We start from the raw sequence: 17,376 nt of genomic DNA on the forward strand, positions 1-17,376 counted from the left end.
CACCTCCAACAAATCTGCGTGAGCTTTGGGGCTTGACTTGTACGCCGGTCAGTGGGCCAACTCGGACGTCCAGAAACTTGGGGTCAACTTGTATGCCGGAAATACCATAAAATCCTTAAAATGAGGCTGAAAAAAATGGGTGCCGACTTGAATGCTGGTCAACTTCTATGCCAAAATAAGCAAAACATTATAATTATCTGAGTTTGTTTCATTGCTGAGAGCCAACTTCTCAAATCATTCCTGCTTCGAGTTCATTTAAAGTAATTCCTTTAAAATTAGGACAATATTTGTGAATTTTGGATGAAATACATGGAAACAAAAGTCTGTTTCACTGCCATGATTGGTTTTAGTAATTTTTTTTCCAGAAAAAACATTGTGAATATCAATGATGGAAACAAAAGTCTGCTTAGTGCATCCCTAAGTTCATTCTTAGAGCTCTGTGGAGTTAGTTGAACATCTGCCAAAGTGTACCATTAAATGCCATTAAACAGCTTTACCTGCCAAACTGTTTCAGCAATTGCATTTGTGCTTGCATGGAATTGAGTAAATAGCTGATCTGATCAAAGATCTAAATGAAGTAAACATTAAGGAATGCCCCACAATAATTGAAATGGAAAATTACTTGCAATCCTAAATGTATATCAGTTCAATTTCTTGGACAATTTATCACAAAGGATGCACTTTATTAAATGCTTAATGAAGATTAAAATAAGTAAAATTATCATTAAAAAAAGGTTGAAAATTGAGATTAGCAAAATTATTATTAAAGACTAAGTATTTTTAAGCATGGCTGGTCAATGAAGAAGATTGGTTGGTGAAATATGGGCCAGTCAAGGTAGAAATAGGTGACATTTCAAAGCGTAACTGATAGCATTTTACTGCATAAGTGCCAATAAATTTGGCGATGTACAAGTCTCAACTTCCCGGCGACTGCTCTCAAAGGATTTCCTGAGAGCAGGCAGATAGTGGATCACAGCACTGTATTGATGAATTCACTTGAGCAACCTGCATTGTGATAGTACAAAAACTGCTAATGTGAAATTAAAACAGAATATTTTGAAAACACTCAGCAGGTCAGACAGCACCCGTGGAAAGCGAAACTGAGTAATTGATTCAGATTGAAGACTCTTCATCAAAACTGGGAAAGTGAGAAAACAATCTAGTTTTAAATTTCAGAGAGGGCAGAAGTAGAATGGATAGGCCAAAGGAAATATCTCTGAGGAAGTCCAGGGTTGCCCTGGTGATCCTGATGTTTACAGAACTCTCTGATTGACAGAATAATGGGGGTAGTTGGGGAAAGGGCAAGTAAAAGCTGTGACTGCAGGCCAGCGTAATTGCTGATATCTAAAACTAAAAGGAGAATGCTGGAAATGGTCAATCAGGTCAAAGAATGTCTGGGGGGGGTGGGGGGGGGGGGAGAGAAAAAAAATAAGTTAATATTTTAGATGGATAACCTTGTAGAAGAACTAATCAAGTCTGATACAAACAGAGGAATTGTAATATTTAAAATTGTTGCACTTGCCATTTCGACCTGAAGGCTGCAAACTGCCCAGATGGAAGATGAAGTCATGCTCCTCAAGTTTCTCAGCAGCATGCCTCAGACGGATAGGTCAGAATAGGAGAAGGATGGAGAAGTAAAATAAGCAGACAAGTGCAAGCTCGGGTCACCCTCCTGTCTGAATCTAGGTGAGGTTGAATTGAACTTCAAATCCTTGCCATGTGGTGTCTCATATATATTGGAGAAACAAAAGCAGATAAAATGTCTGCTTTTTAGAACAGTGCCATTCAGTCACATGCATGACCTGGGCTTCCACTTGCCTATCATTTTAATTCTCCATCCTATTTCCATTCTGACCTCTTTATATGGCTTCCTGCATTGTTTTAATGAGACCAATTGAAATATTGAGGAACAGCAAAACTCATTTTTCATCCAGCTATATTTGCAGCCTTCGTATTCAGCATTTAACAATTTCAGATAACTTGATTTTTCTGTCTGTATCAGAACTGAAGTAAAGTTATCCACCTGAAATACTTACCTGATTTTTCTCTCTCCACAGATGCCTGATCTAATGGGCACATCTAACTTTCTCCTTTATTTTTGGTTCCAGGACCTAGTTCAGGCCTGGAGTTCACAGCTTTAACACATCCCCTCATTTTCATTCTGTCTAACAACACTCATTAAACTCGCAACCAAATTGCTCTGTAAACAGTGGGATCATCTTGGCAACCCTAGACTCACTCTATCAGGGGTATTCCTATTGTTTCATTTATCCATCCGCAATCTCTCTGCATTGTAAAACTAATTAATTTTCTCAATATCCTAGTTTCGATGAAGGGTCTTTGACCTGAAAAATTAACTCTCTTTCTCTTTTCACAGATGCTGCCTGATCTGTTGTGTGTTTCTCCATTTTCTGATTTTATTACTGCACCAGGTTAAACCTGGAACAGGGATTTGATTTCAATGGATGAAAGAAATTCCAAGGTATTAACATGTATTAGTATTTTTGGATTTTCTAAATGTTGTAAGCATTCATATACATTTTAAATGCTTTTTAACTTGTTTAATATTTTTAACACTATGATTTTTACTGGTTTTGGAATGTGTTTCAGTATTTTTGAATGTGTTTTCACAGTGTTGGCAGTGAGCTGGGTCACAAGGTGTGTCCTGGTCCCCTCAAAGTTTTCCACCATTTTTAAAGGTGGTATTTATTTTTGTCTATTCCATCCCTTACCTTTTCCCTCTATGCCAACCCTGGGCATTTAAGATTGGAGCTAGCTTGCAGCAACAGTTTCTCACTGGGGGGAATTTAAAAAAAAATCACACAAGGGGAAATCTTCTCTCCTCCAAGGTCGGCAGCAATGTACATGACTCGCCCATTGACCATTGATCTTTGCAAGTCCACCATGAAATTGAAAGCAGATAAAATGTGTCAATAATATGTATATATTTAGTCTTGGATGTACATCAGTTTTAAGTGCTGTGGAGAATCCAAAGATTTAACACCATATATCAACAATGTATTTTTAATTCCTTACAGACAGATAGTGGGGATACCAATATGACCATTGTTAGAATGGGGAAACAGAACAAGTCCTGTGAGATCTCTGGTTTAAAGCCATTCACAAGATACACTATAATCGTCGTAGCATTTATGGGCAGAGAAGAAGAAGCCCGAATTCATGGCAAAGCCAGTGAACCAATCATCGTTAGGACCCTTGAAACTCGTACGTTTTCCTACATTAGGCATAAGTTGTACTTTAAGGTATTTTCTGGTATCTTGAATGAGGAATTTTATAGTATTTCCATGTACAATTTTGAGTTATCGGTCCTGTTTCTTCTACATAGATGGGCATAAAAGCAAAACTAATTCTGAAGAGTATGTTTGGTCAGCAGAAGTGCGAACCCATAGGGTATTTGAGTAATAAAACTGGATCAGTGTCACTTAAATATCTTACTATTTTCTCGATTGTCATCCCATGTAAATTTTATTTGTTTAATTTTCTTTTAAGTAGTGTAAATGTTATTCCAGTTTATCACTGATTTTTGCAATTATTTTATGTTTTCCTCCTTCACCATTGCTTTAATATTTTTTTCTATATTATTCATCCTTATTTATGAGTTCTGGTATAGGATTATACCTGAAATGTTGCCTGGTCCATTCTCTCCACCGATATTGAGTGATTCTAGAATTTTGCATTCTTGCTTCTGATTTCTTTCATGCCATTTTTTTTTATTGGCATGGTTCAAAGTGATGTACAGCCTAAAGCAGGGTTGGCCAAACCTCTGTTGCTCTTTGACGTATAATGTGTGGCTCATGGAAGTATATTGCTAAGACAGGAATCAAATGAGCCGGTGCTCACAATGGTAGTTTTAGTGGGTGTGGCTTGCGATCACATGATTGCGGCTCTCAAACCTCCAAAGTTTATCATATGTGGCTCTTGCATTAAGTAAGTTTGGCCACCCCTGTCCTAAAGTGTGGCCAAAAGAAAATTACTGCAGATGCTTAAAAATCTTCAGCAGATCAAGTGATATTTGTGAATAGAGAAATAGAATTGATATTTCACCTCAATAAACGTTAATCAGAACTGAAAAAAAATTCAAAAATTAAACAAAAGGAGAAAATGAGATAAAGCAGAAAGAGCAAAACTGTAGCAGGCAGAGGTTGAGATGACAAAGTGGTTGCGGAGCTGTGTAAAAACCAGCAAATTTGGGTGGGGTGGTTCGTGAAGTAGTTAGTGCAACACTATTACAGCACCAGCGACCCAGACTTGAACATGCTACAGTCTGTCAGGAGTTTGTACATTCTCCCCATGCCTGCATGGGACCACAGGTGCTCTGTTTCCTTCCACTCTTCAAAATGTACAGGGGTTGTAGGGCAATTGGTATACTTGGGCAGCATGGGCTTGCAGACAAGAAGGGCCTGTTACCATTGTTGAATGTCTAAATTGAAAATAACATCCCGGCCCAATATAACTTTTGCTATTCACAAGTTTCTACCATTTTCTCTTTTTATTTTTGCTAGGCCAAAAATGAATCAAAATGGAACAAGTGCCAGTCCTGTTGATATAATGGGGCTTTGATGTATATAGTTATTTTTGGGTGATATTAATTCCTGGTATATAGAGATAGGCAGCAGGCCTGTACAAAGAAAGCTCAAATGGCACCATTCAGATCCAAACCTAAATTTTCCACTGCCACATGCTTGGTCCTCAAATTGGGGTCAGACAAGTTGGGATTTGGCTATTCCCAAATGAAATCCACAGCGTCTTTTAGGGAATGTTGCAAGTATTTTTGGAGGCACTTTGCTGATATTTACTTTTGGGATTTCCATTATAAAGGATCTTGAGGCATTTTTAGGTGTTGTTTTCATACTGTTTCCCATTCTGTGGCATTATTTCTTTCTGCTCTCAAAAAAAAGGGCTCTTCATTTAAGAAAGGGTGCACTAATGTTGGAGAGGGTTCAGAGGAGGTTCACAAGGATGATTCTGGGAATGAAAGGGTTATCATATAAAGAGCTTTTGGCCTGCATCCATTGAAATTTAGAAAAATGAGGAGTATCTCATTGAAACATGTTGAATATTGAAAGGCAAGAACAGAGTAGATGGAGAAAATTTGTTTGGTAGGGGAATCTAGGATAAGAGGGCACAATTCAAGTTTGAAGGCCTCTGCTTAGAACAGAGAGGCAGAGGAATTTCTTTAGCCAGAGGGTGGTGAATCTGTGGGATTTGTTGCCACAGGTGGTTGTGGAGGCCAAGTAATTTAAGGCAGAGATTGATAGGTTATTGATTAGCCAGGACATCAGTGGTTATCAGGAGAAGGCCAGGCAGTGGGGCTGAGTAGGAAAATGGATCAGCTCATGATTAAATGACGGGGCAGACACAATGGGCTGATTTCTGCTCCTATGTCTTTATGGTCTTTCTTTCAAGTTGCTGGGGTTGCCTCAAACTTTTCTTACATTTCTATCTATATACTTGTTCTAAGCAGGGTATATTTACCAATCACATACTCTTAATTACAATCACATGCAACAAAAGTGTAGATTGGAGCTACACTACGGACATAAGATTTGAATCGACATTGATAGTAGTACTGCAGCATTTGTGAAATTAGCATGAAGGATAATTCATCCTGTTCTCCTCAAAGAACATTATATATAATATGTGCATACATGAACTTCAGGTCCTATGGCTTCCAAACATTTAAAATATTTGCTGGTGGATTATATCTGTCTGGATTTCAACTATTTGGGCCATGCTCCTCACCGGGAGTGTAAAGCCAGGAAATTAGACATTCCAATCAAATATTTCAACAGATCAATCTCTCGCTGTCAACATAACTTACCAAACCCCTTTTGTTTTAGTGCCTGAAGATGCACCACAGAATTTTACACTTCAGAAGATACCTGATGAGGTGACGAAAGTCTTTGCATCTTTCCTGCCACCATCCACACCAAATGGTAACATCCACGGATACCAGGCTGTCATTCATAAAGAAGGGGAAACCACTGAACTCAGAGTAAATAATCTGAAGGTTATGGACAACAACCAATCGCTCACTGCTATCATAGAAGGGTTAAAAGGTGGAAACACGTACACCATATGGGTAAGGACCAGGCCTATCACTTAACTCTTTAGGTTAACCAGAATATTATGAAAGGCATACATGTTCATTCTTTTTAATTAATTTTTGAAGAGGTCATTAGCGGGCCACTTTTTCATTGGGAAATTGCCTCAATCGTCTTGTGGAGGGATGTGAGGCTACAGATGTGCAGATCACCAAACACATTGATATAGTTTATACTGCCTTGTAAAAGCAGACCTTTGTTTCCAGGGGTTATAAATGAATAGGAGAACATTTAAGGTATACTTGGAGAATTGCAAACTTGTTTTCCCCACAGAGAATTGCTCTCTATACAAAAACATGGTTATTTTTTCCCCCACTGTAAATGAAACTACACTTATAACCAACAATTGAGTAAATTTTTAAGATGCTCCAGAATTGATGAATTTTCTCCTCATCACGGGGGAGCTATATATCATTTGCATAAAAGGCTCTTTTTTTAAAAATGTTTTCTAAAAATAAAATGTATTTGACAATTCTGAAATCCTTCAGCAATGTGATTTTTTTTAAAATCTGAGATTAATTTTTGAATGTGGTGGATATCAAATTGTTTGAGGGAACATTGGTAAGGTTCTTGACAATTTCATGAAGTAACACTTGGCAAGGACAATAATATTGAATGAGATCATATTCCAGATATCAAATGTGTTTGATATTAGTTAAGATTTATCTGCCTGAAATGAACTTCCTTTTTTCTGTTTACTGAAATGCCATTCCTTATTTTCCAAGGTGAGTGCAGTAAATGGAGCTGGTATTGGGCCTCGGACATCAGAACAGATGGTGACTATGGATGTAAAAGGTAACCTTTCTGATATTTATGCAATCATTTGCTTCTGAAACATCTCAACTGTAACTGAGAAAGTAGTAAAAGAACAGAAATGAGAATGATAGGAAGATACTTACTGAATAATAATGTGTCCAAACACTTCATTATTGAAGAAATTGAGATCTCTGGTGTCATTTTGTAGACACTAGGTGTGTTGTCAATATGCCCAAGAAGATGTTAGCTGCAGTGCCCACATGTTATGTGCATTCGCACAAGAATATGAATCGGCATTCATCAATGTCGAGTGCAGTAGGAAGAGGATCATAATGAGAATCAGGATGTTACATGATTTGAACACTGTGTGGCATTTGGAAGGTCAAAGCTCCAGTTAACATTAGTTCTTAGCCTCTCATAGTTAAATACATTCTGAAGGAATGTTAATATTTATCCAGGCCTGAAAGAAGAACATATAAGTGCTTGTGTTCCCATTATTGGAAGCCATGATCCTCATTGACACTAAACATCTAAGATTTAGAAGGTACCTTTGAATTAGTCTAAGCAAGTAAGCACATTGCTGTTTTTTGCGGTATGCATTTTAGACCTGTGATGTCAGCTTTCCAGTAGATAAGGTTGCACACTAACTTGCTGTAGAAGGCTCAGATGCAGAAGAATAGTAAATGTAAACATGAAAATGGTTCCTCGTGTTGGAAACCTGAGAGAAAATGTACATTCATTGAGATCGGAAGAGTCAGACAATCACCACACAGGGGTTGGCATATGCCATACAGGGGATCCACTCCAACACAGCACTGATGGTCAACTTAGTTTGCACACTAATGGGGCAAACCAGATGCAGCTTTCAGTAGTTAATCTTGGTGTTTATATTGGTGCTGCTATCCAAGGTCATTGTGGAAGTAGCAGACAAATAAATGCATGTGGCCACAGTTCACTTTGACAGCCAAAGGCAAAGTGATCCTTGCCTTGCTCTGATGTTGAATTTGTGGTTACAGAATATGCTGATGTCACAGACATTGGGGCTCATTGAAGTTCAGAAAGAGTTACCCCTCAAACAATCCGAGTTGGATGTTGCCTTCTGCGCATCTAATCTTACTAGACTTACTAAATCTACTGCCTACATTCACATTACAGATTGTTAATGTATGTCACAAACAACAAAGATCCCACTATCAATTCCTGCATTACACCACTAGTTCCTGATTTCTGGTGGAAAGGTGTCCTTTCACCATTCGCCCCTGCCTCCTGTCGCAAGTCAATTTTGGATTCCTTTATCCATTTCACCTTGGTTCCCTTATGCCTTAACTTTCTGGACTACCCTACCATTTTCAAATAACTTACTAACAATAGCCCCTTTCACACTTGCAAGTAATCCCAAGAATTAACCGCCAATCGGCCTTTAAAGTTCCTGGTGTAAAAGCAAAATCCACTCAACGTCAGTGTCAGATGACATCATCTCATGCCAGAGATCGACGGTCTCAAACCCTAGTACAATCCCCGAACTCTGCAGACATCAACATTTCAATCAGGCAAGTGTGAAATGGGTAATTGCATTGTGGGATTGAAATATAACCATATAACCGTTTACAGCACGGAAACAGGCCATGTCGGCCCTGCAAGTCTGTACCGGTTCACTTGAACAACTCCACTAGCTCCTCCGCAAACTCCTGAGGAAGTAGAGGCTTTCTTCATGATGCCAAATGACCCAAGTTTTTGTTTGAGTGCAGGAATGTGAAGGAATAAAATATAAAAATGAGGTTTAAACTTTGCCATGGAAAATTCCCAGCGGTGGTCGGGGGAGAGAGAGAGAATTATAAAATTGGTGGTGCAATAGCGCACAATTTATAAAGACCATGGGGAGAAAAGAATGGTGGACCTGACTTCCCAGAATGCATTGCAGTAGAGAAACCCCTCCATGAATGCTCTGTGCATTCAGCTGGGCATACAGTCTTTTCTCTGCCATATAGAATTCTGGGAGGGCAGGCCTGCCATTACTTTTTCCCATAGTATTTATAAATTGTACATGATAGTGCTACCAACTTTCCCATCTGGTTTGAAAATGGTCTGCTATTGGTATTTATTGCTGGCACTTCCCCACGGTCCCTCATAAAGATTTATATAGGTCAGCACCACCACCTCGGGAACTGGACTCATACTGTGCTGTACATAAAAATTATGTTATAATTAGACATAATTAATTTTGTTCAAATAACATCATAATACATTGATTAGGATTTAAGCCAGGCCCACCATCGCTCAATGCGTCATGACATCACCGGTAAAAGATAGAACAGTCCTAACCCTGGGGATGGCTCCTTGCAAGTGTGAAAGCGTTCAGTATCCCAGTTAGGAGTGGTCAAATGTAAGAAGCCAAATCCCCATTCCTATCCCGGGACACTGAACGGCCGATTTAATGGGACGCAAGTGTGAAAGGGGCTATTGCCTACCAACCTGCCTTAATCAATCTTTTTAGTTTAGATGTGGAAGTTTCCATTAGGGCCACACCAATCTCTGCTCTTGTTTCCCATAATGTTATGGAATAGATCATATTTATCTCGGGGGATTTATCAACCCTTATGTGCTCCATGATACCCAGAACCTCCAACCTTTTAATACTGACCTGTTTCAGACCATAAACATACCCTCCCTGTGCTCACTTTCTGCCACATCTTTCTCCTTGGTGAATAAAGATGGAAGTATTCATTTAGGACTTCATTCCATGGAAAATATTTGCTGATGGAGTCGATAGGGTTTCGTGTTAAGATGATATTCAAATACCGATAGGAAGTAAAAGGTCTTGTGCAATAATTATACACTTGTATTATATACACACACCCCACCCCCACACACATACACACATAAACACACATGTACGTCAATCACATAATATCTTTGGTGTAGTTATTATGCTGGATTACTGAACTTAATATGAATTATGTCAATAGCTTCCATTTATTTATTCCTGTTTATTTTCCACCGCAGCTCCACCTAAACCAAAGCTCAAACCAACTTCTGCTTTAGATAAAAATGGACAATTGCAAGTCACTTCCACAACCATTACCATCAGAATGCCTTTGTGTTACTTCACAGATGAACATGGTTCTATCAAGAAAATCCAAGTAATTGTAACTGAAATAAGAGGTAACTTATTACCTGTGAAGAAATTTACTATGTTTGACCAAATCTACTGAATTAACTCGATAGTAATTTTGTCATAACCAGTATAAGTACCAGTAGTTGACTTCCTGATCAAACACAGCCAGTGAAGAATTATGCCACATTGGAACATTGAAACATTCCATTTTCTTGATGCTTTCATATTATAAAGGAGAAGCAAACCTTGGTGAAGTTGACTCTACACTTAGAATTTTCAACTTAAATAATTTCCTGAAAAAGTCAGTATCTGCAGAATGTTGACAAAACTGTATAATTGGTACAAGATGGATTTGATAGCTCTAATATTCTCAGAAGCATGCATCCAAGTAATTATTAAATCTCTTTTCCTTTCATTTGTACATGAATCTGATTGTCTATGTGCACAGACTAAGCCCTTGTGATTGCATATTTATCACCTGAGAAATGAAGAGCAAAGTAGGGGATCTCAGAGGCCACATTACGTGCATACATTATGACTGACACCACCTGCAAGGAGGAGATAAATGACATGCAATAACTACAGCACGTGTCCCTCCAGTCTTTTGCAGGGAAAGTCGTTGTAATGCTCCTCCACAACTGTGTCCTACCAGTGGAAGGAATCTTCCCAGAATCACAATGCAAATTCTGTACATCGAGATGTTTAATGAGCAGGATCTTCACAACATAAAACATTCAAGAAAAATGTCAGGAGCATCAACTATTCCACATAATTGTTCTGGCATCACTAATGCCATCAATTTGGTCAAGCAAGAGGAGTTTTGGAGTGGCCTTCTCAAATTTGGCCAGCTTTATTAAACATGGCAACTTGGTCACCGCCACTGAGAAATTAATTACCTTTCTACACCTGCAGCACGAATCAATTACTTTCATCAATGGGACCACCACATACCCAATCACAAGCAGAGCTTTTTCATTTCCCTATTCCCCTTCTCAATCTTCCTATAGGCAATGCTGCATCTCCACTCTAACGGGCTCACTATTGTAGTGTAATGAATCACCACAGACTTCAACATTGACTCAACACTTCCATGCAAGGTCACTGAAAAAGATGTTGATACTTTACTGAAATGCTCAAGAGGTTGTCTGTACAGTAAACATCTGAAAGACAAAGGTCATCAATCTGTTTCCACTACAAAATCTTAGAAAAGAGGGGAAAGTCAAGAGAGAAAAAGAGCAATAATTTGGGCCACTTAGTCAACCACATAAAATATATGCATTGCGAATTTAAACTTGAGAGGAAGCAGAATACCAACCTGTCAAAAACCATTTAAAGAGTTAAATCTTTTGTAAATCTCTCTCTCATGGCTATCCCTTGTAGTTGAAGACGATAGCCTTCATTCCATTGATCCACAGAGCAAAGACTCCTCCGCGTGTATTTGTTTAATGTGTATTTGATGTTGCATTCAAAGAAGCACATGGTACTTTACAAATCAACCAACTATTTCCAATGGCTTGGAAACCATGATGATTGGAACCGGTGGATTTATGTTTCCACAGCCATCGAGTTCAGAGTAACTTTGTCTGCCTGTTCCGCAGTAACCACGATCACACCGTAGCCAGTGATAGGATTTTTGATCTATAGTTTATTTTTCCCATTCATGTTAACGTTGGTTAATTTCTTAACAGCTATGAATGATAAAAATGTTTCTAATTGGTATGATGCTTACATAAGAAAGCCGAAGCCATACTTTGCAAATGAAGGCTTTACAAACCTTACATGCAGCAGGACAAGTGCACTCAGGGAAAATGCTAATGAAGAAACATACACCATCGGAGCTGAAAATTCATGTCAACACAATGCAGAGAAAATTTGCAATGGCCCTCTAAAGAATGATAAAGAATATTTGTAAGTAAAAATTGATTTATTTTGCAATATAATGTTCAGCAGAATAAAAGCAGCATTTATTTAAAAACCAGTGAAGTTTAGGAATGACCACATACCTGAAAAAGTATATACGAGCAGTGCAATGCCCATATATGAGGGGACATTAATGTAGGATTTTTGGGGAGTGAGGACAGCAGGCATTCCATATTTCCAGAGTACTTCAGCAACAGTAGCCAAGATGCAAGGTGCCATGTTTAATAAAAGTGGCCTTGCACACACGTGAACTGAATAGAGATGTTTCAAAACGTGGTCAACAAATCTGCTTTTGAACTCCTCATTGTGTAGATCACATTGTGAGAAGTGAATACAATTAAGTAAACTGAAAGGAAGTGCAGATAAATCACTGCCTCATACAGAAAAATATATTTGGGACTGGATGTTTGGGAGGGAGATGGGTATGGACAATTATTACAAGTCCAGCTGTTGAATTGGAAGGTTTTGTGAGAAGGAATTCGTGAAAATGGAAGAGTGAAGTGAAATCAGAAGGGACTGATCCCTTTGGACAGCTGAAAGGAGAAAGAGAGAGAGTGTGTGCTGATGCATCTGGCTGTGGCATCAATTGGGAGGTGTCAGAGATTAGCGAGCATGATTCAGGGAAGAGGAAATTCGGTGTGGAATAATGTAAGGACAATAAGAATCTCCTTGGAAATGGAGGGAAGTGGTGAGAGCAGAAGAAAGGAAATGCAATGGTTGAGAATATAGGAAACAATAGGGTAGTATGGTTAGCATAGCAGTTAGCGCAACATTGTTATGACACCACAACCCGGGTTCAAATCCCATGCTGTCTGAATGGAGTTTGTATATTCTCCCCATGTCTACGTGGGTTTTCTCTGGGTGCTCCAGTTTCCTCCAATCTTTCAAAGATGTATATGTAATTGGTCTGGAAGGACCTGCCAACGTGCTCTATGTTTAAGTTTAAAATGTAAATATTAAAAATGGTATTGTTGCAATTCTTTTATGTTGTTTGGATGGAAGTTACAGTTGAGTCATCTGCTATACCAAGGCAGGGTAGAGAACATTCTTAAATGTTTAATTATTAGCTCTCTGTAAACCTTAACAAGATGAAAGCTATAACATGATGCATCAAAGAAAAAAAAATCACCTTCCATGACATTGCAGATGTGAGTGACTATAAAAATTATTCAATTTAGATAAAACTTTATAGTCTGGGAATAGATTGTGGAAGACTTGCAGTCATTCAATTACCTGCTATCGTGTCAGATACCACTCGGATGGTGGCAGCCTTATCTCAGTCGGACAATTGCAAGTTCAAATTCCAGAAATTAAACAAGAACTGTTCATTTGTTTGGTTAATTTAAAAATGGCTCACAATCATGTGTCAGGAATATTTTTCAGAAGACCAAGTTTCAAAGAGAGGCAGTGCTACAAAAAAAATTATAGAACTCTAGCTGCAAGGATCATGAAGTTTGCTGAAGGGAAAGTTGTAAGGAAGTTGGATTTTAAGTTGAAATAAGAAATCTTGTTTAAGCCAATTCACAGATGGGAAAAATGTAGCATTGACTTTAGTGTTTGGTTATTATTTGAAGATACAATTAAATTAAGTAAATCTGATTGTAACTATTGCCTCTCATTTAAAGACTTGACAGTATTTTTATATCAGTATGCTTTAATAAATGTTTAGTTTGCTCTACAGAAAAATATTTTAATAGCTAATGATTGAAGTTCATTAATGTCTGTAAAGCCCAACAAGTGAATTGGCGCTTATTGCCTAGATTTGCCTAGTCTCAGATGAAAAAGAATAATTTATTCTCTGTCGTTGGGGCTAAGCATAGCCAAGTTCATACTACAAAATTGTAACTGCACTCAGACTAATATTGTTCATCTTGTCATCTTGAAAAATAGAATCAATAAAGATCAAACAAATGCCTGAAAATAAACGTAGATGTGTGTTGAAATAATTCAAAATTAAAATCAAATTCTTAAAAGCCTAGAAATAAAAGCAACTTGGTCATTTTTGTTCAGACTCATTTTAGAGGAAATGACGTCTATAGGTGAAAAGAAGAACTTAGATTTTTACAGTGTTTTCACAATCAATACAACCCAAAACACATCATTGCCACTGAGGTATTTTGTAGTAGAAACTAAGTAGCAGAATCTAGAAAAATGATGAGATAGTCTGTTTTTGGTGATAAGTGATAAATAATGTTAGTTTCAAAAGTCTTGCTCATCTTTCAGATGCATCATGGGTGAGAGTCAATTTGACAAAGCAGACAGGGCCTTCATGTAAAGTCCTATCTAAAAGTCAAAAATGTTGATACAGGTACACAATCCTTTATCCGGGACCCTTGGGGGACAGTGTGTTCTGAATTTCGGATTTTTCCGGATTTCGGAAAGCCAAACTTAAGCCCAACCTAATTGTGCTGCGGTATCCACCCCCTTTCCAGTTGTGCTGATGTCTCTCCGCTTGCCCGACTCACGCTGCTGATCTCCCCCACGCCCGCCCGACTCGCGCCATCAGTCTCCCCCCCCCCTTCTCCTGCCCGACTTGCGCTGACGGTCTCTCCCCCGCCCCATTCGTGCTGCCGGTCTCCCCCCTTCGCCCACCCGACTCGCGCTGCCATCCCTCTCCCCGTTTTGGAGCTTTCTGGATTTTAGATGTCCAGATAAAGAATTGTGTACCTATACTGCCATGCTCTCTTGGCAGTGCAGTGAAGGTAGTCTTGATTTCATGATCTTGTCTCCTGAGTGATGGTTGAATCAAAACTATTGTGGCTTAGATAGGTCAATAGTGTCTTTGAGCCAAAGCTGATGTGACTAGTTGGTTTAGATCACAAGAAAATAATGCTATTAAAGTAGGGTCCAGTTATTAAACAAATACAGTTCAGGTCCAAGTTTATTATCTCATGTACAGTAAGAAAGCTTGCTTTGCGAGCAGTCTAGCTAGTCAACCGATACATAATGTAGCACTAAAAAACACAAGAGTTTAAAGAGTTGCAGAGAGGGAGATTGATTAGTAGAAAGCAAAGGCAGCAATATTTTACTGGTGCAAGATTTGTTTAGAAATCTGATAATGGTGGGAAAGAAACTGTTCTCGAATCTAGTAATGTGTGAGTGAATCTTCATTCCAATGGATGGAGAGTGAGGAGAGTGGTTGCAATGGATCTGTCTTCATATGTTGTCTGTGTTACCAAAGCTGTGGGAAATGCAGGTGTGTTCACAACTTTCTGTAGCTTTTTTTGCAGTTTAAAAAATAGTGCAGTAGATTCCAGCCACTTAAACCTGTGCCACCCAAATTAACCTTCAATCCCCAAATGTTTTAGAGGGTGGGTGGAAACCGGACCACCCAGAGGCAACCCACATAGACACAGGGAGAATGTACAAACTCCTCACAGATGATGGTAGATTCAAGCCCGGATCGCTGCTGGTGTAATAGCGTTGTGCAAACCACTATGCCGCCCAAGTGAGTGAAGCAGTTCCCGTGCCCTTGCACTGATGCATCTTAACAGGATGATTTTAAAGGTGCATCAGTGGAAGTTGCTGAGGGATGCAAGTGATGTGCCAAATTTCTTCTCAGGCCCCTGAGGAAATAGAGGCATCCATGTGAACCAGGACAGGTTGTTGGATGTTAACTCCTCAAAACGTACATGAGGCAATGTGAGTGAAAATTCATTTTAAAAAATACATTCCACTTGCGTATGGAGTTCGCTGATATCACGGAATCTGTGAGAGTATCTCAGGTTTCCAAATTGTTGCAGCTATGTGAGGAAACAAAATATTGTATTAAGTTATTTTACACCCAAATTTATGTGTAATAAATTGTCATTTTTTTTTTAAGATTCAAATTTCGAGCAACAAACTTCCAAAAACAGTTTACTGATTCCGATTACTCTGATCCAGTCAAAACCCTAGGTAATACATTACAAAATATTATTCTCTTTTCTCTCAGTAATATTGTCTAGTATATTTGAATTCCTCATTTATGATGTTGCAAATATGTTGTGTTGGTACTTAGGGATGTTGAAGAGTATTGATCTCAAATTAAGAGAGGACTAAATTAGAGGAAAAATACAGTGTGGGTTTGCTAAAATGGTGTTGCATTGAAGATCCAGGCCTGTTGCATCCATCACTACTTGGATACAAGAATTTTCATGCAAGATATCCCTTGAAAGAGAGCTTCCTTGCATTATGAGTCATATTCCTGCTCATGCTAATTTCGGATCATATATCGCAGGCCTATTGCCCTAATATTGGAAGTATCAAATGTTTGTGGCAAATCAGTTGATGTCACTACATCATTTATGCGTGGGCACATACAGAAGTGGACAGTTCAAAGTTGCATTTTACACTGAATATGCCAATCAATTCCTGCAATTGATTTTAGACCTCAAATCAAACCTCGCAGGGCTTGACAGCATAAATTTAAGGAAGATTTTCCTTGGCTGATGTGTCCAGAACCAGGGGTCAAAATAAAGTGGCTGCCATTCAAAAAAAAAATAGAATAAATAGCTTTACATAGTGCGTAGTGATTTTATTTTTAATTTTCCATCCACAAGGGATCTGGAGACTCAATCATTGAGTATATTCAAAGCAGATATCAATGTATTTGAATATATGTGAAGTGTGAACAGGAAAGAGACTGAGAAATAAAAGCACTCAGAATCTTATTAAATGTTATCATGTGATGGGCCTGTCCCTGCAATTATCGTAATTTGTTATAGCGTTTAATTTCTAGACCATGGTGTCATTTACCATCAAGTTAATCCGTAAAGTCTGCAGATGCTGTGATTGTAGTGAAATGCACAGAAGTGCTAGGAAGTCAAAAGGTATCAAGGCATGAGCAGAAAGCAGGCAGGTTACCTGAGTAAAAAGGAGAGGAGGAAAGAAAAGTGGCAGGGGGAGGTGCAGGCAAGATGTCATAGATGGATAAGAGTGGGAGGGCGGAAGGAAAAAAAGCTATTGCGGCAGGAAAAGTTCTCTGAATGGAGAGGGAAGGGTGTGGGAAGATGGAGAAAAGGAGACAGGACTAGGGACAGAGAGAGGGAAAGATGGGGCTGGGACTGGGGGTGGAGAAAGCCTCATGGAAACTGGAAAAGTCATTGTTAATAGTTAGAGAGTGCCCAAACAGAATATTAGGTTGTTCCTCCAATTTGCAGATGGCAGTGCAGGAGGCCGTGGACAGACATGTCAGCCTGGGGATAGGGTGTGAAATTGAAATGGTTGACCTCATTATTGCAGCATTCAGAGCAAAGGTGTCTAATGAAAGGATCTTCCAGTCTGTGTTCAGTTCCTCCTACATTGAAGGGGCCACAACAGGAGCGTCAGATGCAGTAGATGACCTCTGTGCTTTCACAGTTGCTTCACTTGGAAGGACTGTTTGGGGCCCCTGAACAGTGGTGAGGGAGGAAGTGTGAGTACATGTGTAGGTACCATCAACGTAATTTCCCATTTTCACAGTACCTTAGGTCTCCCCGT

General features: G+C 38.9%; 1 protein-coding gene across 1 annotated transcript in view; it reads left to right on the forward strand.

Annotated features, from left to right (window-relative positions):
- Nucleotides 1–17,376, forward strand: part of ptprq (protein tyrosine phosphatase receptor type Q) — a 152,531-nt gene that overhangs the window by 97,184 nt on the left and 37,971 nt on the right. Inside the window, exons 42-47 of the mRNA XM_069904020.1 lie at nucleotides 3,039–3,225; nucleotides 5,862–6,103; nucleotides 6,851–6,920; nucleotides 9,885–10,043; nucleotides 11,685–11,904; nucleotides 15,740–15,813. Coding sequence (XP_069760121.1) covers nucleotides 3,039–3,225; nucleotides 5,862–6,103; nucleotides 6,851–6,920; nucleotides 9,885–10,043; nucleotides 11,685–11,904; nucleotides 15,740–15,813 — 952 coding nt within the window. The remainder of the gene's footprint in view (nucleotides 1–3,038; nucleotides 3,226–5,861; nucleotides 6,104–6,850; nucleotides 6,921–9,884; nucleotides 10,044–11,684; nucleotides 11,905–15,739; nucleotides 15,814–17,376) is intronic.

Source organism: Narcine bancroftii, chromosome 11, assembly GCF_036971445.1.
Source record: "Narcine bancroftii isolate sNarBan1 chromosome 11, sNarBan1.hap1, whole genome shotgun sequence".
NCBI classification, from domain to species: domain Eukaryota; kingdom Metazoa; phylum Chordata; class Chondrichthyes; order Torpediniformes; family Narcinidae; genus Narcine; species Narcine bancroftii.